General features: G+C 30.2%; 1 protein-coding gene across 8 annotated transcripts in view; it reads right to left on the reverse strand.

The window, feature by feature from the left end:
* The window catches only part of LOC116853386 (1-phosphatidylinositol 4,5-bisphosphate phosphodiesterase gamma-1-like), a 55,608-nt gene that overhangs the window by 44,947 nt on the left and 6,215 nt on the right, over positions 1 to 4,446 (reverse strand). Inside the window, exon 9 of one of the 8 annotated variants that reach the window (XM_032834454.1) lies at positions 1,842 to 1,975. The exons of the other annotated variants lie outside the window; for them this stretch is intronic. Within the exon in view, the coding sequence (XP_032690345.1) occupies positions 1,862 to 1,975 (114 nt within the window). The 3' untranslated portion in view covers positions 1,842 to 1,861. Of the gene's footprint in view, positions 1 to 1,841; positions 1,976 to 4,446 lie in introns of those variants that run through there. 8 annotated transcript variants of the gene reach the window in all.

Raw genomic sequence — 4,446 nt, forward strand, 5'->3', positions numbered from 1 at the left:
ATATATATATATATATATATATATATATATATATGTATGTATATATATGTATACATATGTCTACATTTATATACAGGGTGTCCCACACTCTCCTTATCACATTAAGTAGGAATGTAAAACGGGTTAAGGTGAACATCCAAAAGTCCAATATCGCCTTGCGATATTTACAATAATAATCGAGAAATTAATTGTAAAAGATTAAGGAGAAACGCACGCTGAATGTTTGAGAGAGAAGACCCAGTTTGCGCTTGCGACCCAATAATATATTAAGCAGATGTCAACGCGCATCTTATATCGTTCTGATCCTACGTCTTGCCGCACCGCGCCAAGGCGAGATATAAGAGTGCAACAATACAAGTATAAGCAATGGTGCGTTGTTTTTCCAATCATCGCACGCCGACATTCGTGCGTTATATTATTAGAGCGCGAGCGCTCCACTCTCAACCATTTAGCATGTTTTTCCGTAATCTTTTACAATTAATTTTTCAGTTATTATTGTGAATATCGCAAAACGGTATAGGACTTTTATATTCACCTCAACCAGTTCTACATTCCTACTTAATGTGATAAGCAGAGTGTGGGACACCCTGTATGTGTATATCAGGGTGTCCTAAAACCACCGGAATTGCTCTTAATGGTAGATTCCTTACAATATTTTAAGAAGAAAATTCTAAAATATCGAGGCTATAATGGCTTTTAAACGGGAAGCGATTACATTTAACGAATGGCAGGGCTGAGATTTCGCGCGCTTAGGTACGGAAAAATGACAAATGCAAAAAGTGCTTCTATTAATGGGGCGCTCTTTTTATGATATTATTGTCATATAAATTTGCAATATGTTTTCGCTTCTCTATGTATTGCATATTAATACATTTTTTCACAAATAAAAGATGTAGAAACTAAAGGTATATCAAAAATAATTCAAGTAAAAATTTGCATATTTCAACTTGAGCTGTCAAAGTCATCGATTAACATTACCATGAAGGTGTCTATGCTACGCTGTGCGAGACAAATAAATTGTAATAGAATTAATAGCTGTTTATTTTGTATTTTAGAACATTTTGGAATGTTCGTAACGACATACAAATTGCAATGGTTTTAGTAAAAATCAATTTAAACAATAATTATAATTTAAACGTATTTAATAAACCTTAATTTAACACACTTTAAAAAATTAACACTTTTAACGTATTTAATGAATTTTAATAACAACAAAACAGTTTAACAGATTAAATAATAAATTAAAATATTTTTTATAATAAATGTTCAAAATGTCCCCCATCGCATTCAATACACAATTGTGCGCGTCGCAGTAGACTGCTTGTTGCGTTTCTAATCATGTTTAATGTCGTTGTGACGATTGCTTCAACAATTTTGTCTCGTAATACCTCGCGAGTATTAATTGGTTCTTTGCACACATATTCTTTAATATGACCCCATAAAAAATAATCCAAAGGCGTCAGATCGGGTGAGCGTGCTGGCCAACTTGTAGGACCACCGCGTCTTAGCCATCTACCCGGAAATTTTTCATTCAAAGATTGGCGTACATATCTCGCATTATGTGGTGGTGCACCATCTTGTTGAAAAACAAGACGTTGCCGAATATTTAGTGGAATATTTTCTAATAATTCTGGCAAATTATTATTTATAAAATTTTGATAAATATTGCCATTAAGTTTTATGGGCATTTCAAACGGTTCAATCTGTAATTTAATATGTTATAGATATTACATAGATATACATTGTTCTAAAACAAATCTTACATCCAAAATATTACATCATTTTTTTGTTACATAAGCTATAATATAAATAATAAACAGAAAACTTACGATTAAATTATTTTGTATACCAGCCCACAAATTTATACTAAAACGGTGTTGATAGTTTTGAATTCGATATTCGTGTGGATTTTCATTGCTTCAAATATGAGAATTGTGCATATCAAAAGAACCCTCACGCGTAAAGCAGGATTCGTCTGTAAATAAAATTGTTTCGATAAAATCCGGTTCTTGTGCCAATAACCATGTGCAAAAATTAATTCTGCATGCATAATCTTGCGGTAATAAATTTTGTACTTTGGTGAAATGATAAGCATGCATCCTGTTTTCTTTTAAAATGAGTTGTACTGAACTCTTCGAGATATTTAATCTTCGGCTGATTTTGCGTACACTTGCAGATGAATCTTCTTCGCATATTTCTAAAACTGCTTCTTCATTTTTATTTATACGGGCGTATCGTTGACGTCCGACGTCAATATTTTTGCGTTGGGGTATTACAGATCCTGTTTCTCGTGTCCGATTTATCAACTGCAAAATTATATTTTGAGTCGGAGCTCTACGCTCAGGAAACCGTAGTGAGTACTTTTGTGCGGCAAGAGTCGCATTTTGACCACATTCACTATAAATTATAAGCATATCATAATACTCAACAGGAGTATAATCCATTTTAAACTTTTAGAAAAATATTATAATTTATTTGTTAAAGAGGAGAATATCAATTATTTATTGTTAACAAGAGAAAGCAAGGGAAAACAGATGAAATAAGTGAAAGATATCGTATAAATCGCTCATATGTATAAATATTTTTTTTTTTTTAATTTTTAATTTCAGTTAAGAGGATCCTATATTTCTTTCTTATTAATTAATTATTTTAATAAAAAAATAATATTTCTTGTTAATTTAGGAATTAATATTCCTCTAAAAGATTAAAATGGATTATACTCCTATATTGTAATATACTTATTATTAGTGCCGGATGTGAACGGTACCCTCGTATAAATAAAAATGAAGTAGTTTTAGAAATGTGTGAAGAAGATACATCTACTAATATATGTACATAAAATAAATTAAAAATTAAATATGTCTAAGAACTCAGTACAACTCATTTTAAAATAAAACAGAATGTATACATATTTATCACTTCATCAAAGTTCTAAATTTATTACAGTAAGATTATGCACACAGAATTAATTTTTACACATGGTTATTGGCACAAGTACCGGGTTTCATTAAAACAATTTTATTTACAAACGAATTTTGCTATACGCAGGAAGGTTATTTTAATACACACAGTTCTCACACTTATAGAAATGAAAATCCACACGAATATCGTATCCAAAATTATCAACGCCATTTTAATTTCAATTTGGGACGGTAAACAGAATAATTTAACAGTAAGTTTTCTGTTTATTGCTTGTATTATAGCTTATGTAAAAAAAAATGATATAATATCTTTAACATATTAAATTACAGATTAGAATGTTTAAAATGCCTATAAGACTTGATGATACTATTTATAAAAATTTTGTAGATAATAATTTATCAGAATTGTTAAAGAATATTTCATTAAATATTCGACGACGTCGCGTTTTCTAATAAAATTCTACTACATAATGCGGAATGTGTGCTACACTTTGAATAAAAAATTTTCGAGAAGTTGGTCCTATAAATTGATCAGTCACTCGATATGACACCTTTGAATTACTATTTATGCGATCATACTAAAAAACATGTATACATAAATAGCCAGTTAATAATCACGAGGAATTGTAAGGTAAAATTGTTAAAATAACACCAAACATAATTATAAACGCAACAAGCAGTCTATTGCGACCCGCACAATTATGTATTGAATGCGATGGTGGACACTTTTATTATTTTAACATTTATTGTAAAAAAATATTTTAGTTTGTTATTTAATCTGTTGAACTGTTTTGTTGTTATTAAAATTCGTTAAATATGTTAACAGTGTTAATTTTTTAAAGTGTGTTAAATTAAGGTTTATTAAATACGTTTGAATCATAATTATTGTTTAAATTAATTTTTACTAAAACCATAGCAATTTGTATTTCGTTACGAACATTCCAAAATGTTCTAAAATACAAAATAAACAGCTATTAATTCTATTACAAAATATTTGTCTCGCACAGCGTAGCATAGACACCTTCATGGTAATGTTAATCGATGACTTTGACAGCTCAAGTTGAAATATGCAAATTTTAACTTGAATTATTTTTGATATGCCTTTAGTTTTTACATCTTTTATTTGTGAAAAAATGTATTAATATGCAATACATAGAGAAGCGAAAACATTGTAAATTAATATGACAATAATATCATAAAAAGAGCGTCCCATTAATAGGAGCACTTTTGCATTTGTTATTTTTGCGTACCTGAGCGCGCGAAATATCAGCCCTGCCATTAGTAAATGTAATCGCTTCCCGTTTAAAAGCTATTATAGCCTCGACATTTTTGTATTAGAATTTTCTTCTTAAAATATTGTGAGGAATCTACCATTAAGAGCAATTCCGGTGGTTTTAGGACACCCTGTATATATTTTTCTCTCTTTAAATATAAATGTTAATGTAATTTTGTGTGTGTGTGTGTGTGTGTGTGTGTGTGTGTGCGTGTGCGTGTGTGCGTGTGTGCGTGTGTGCGTGTGTGCGTG

This window comes from Odontomachus brunneus, unplaced genomic scaffold (assembly GCF_010583005.1).
Source record: "Odontomachus brunneus isolate Ranch 3 - 2012 unplaced genomic scaffold, Obru_v1 Obru_scaffold_312, whole genome shotgun sequence".
NCBI classification, from domain to species: Eukaryota; Metazoa; Arthropoda; class Insecta; order Hymenoptera; family Formicidae; genus Odontomachus; species Odontomachus brunneus.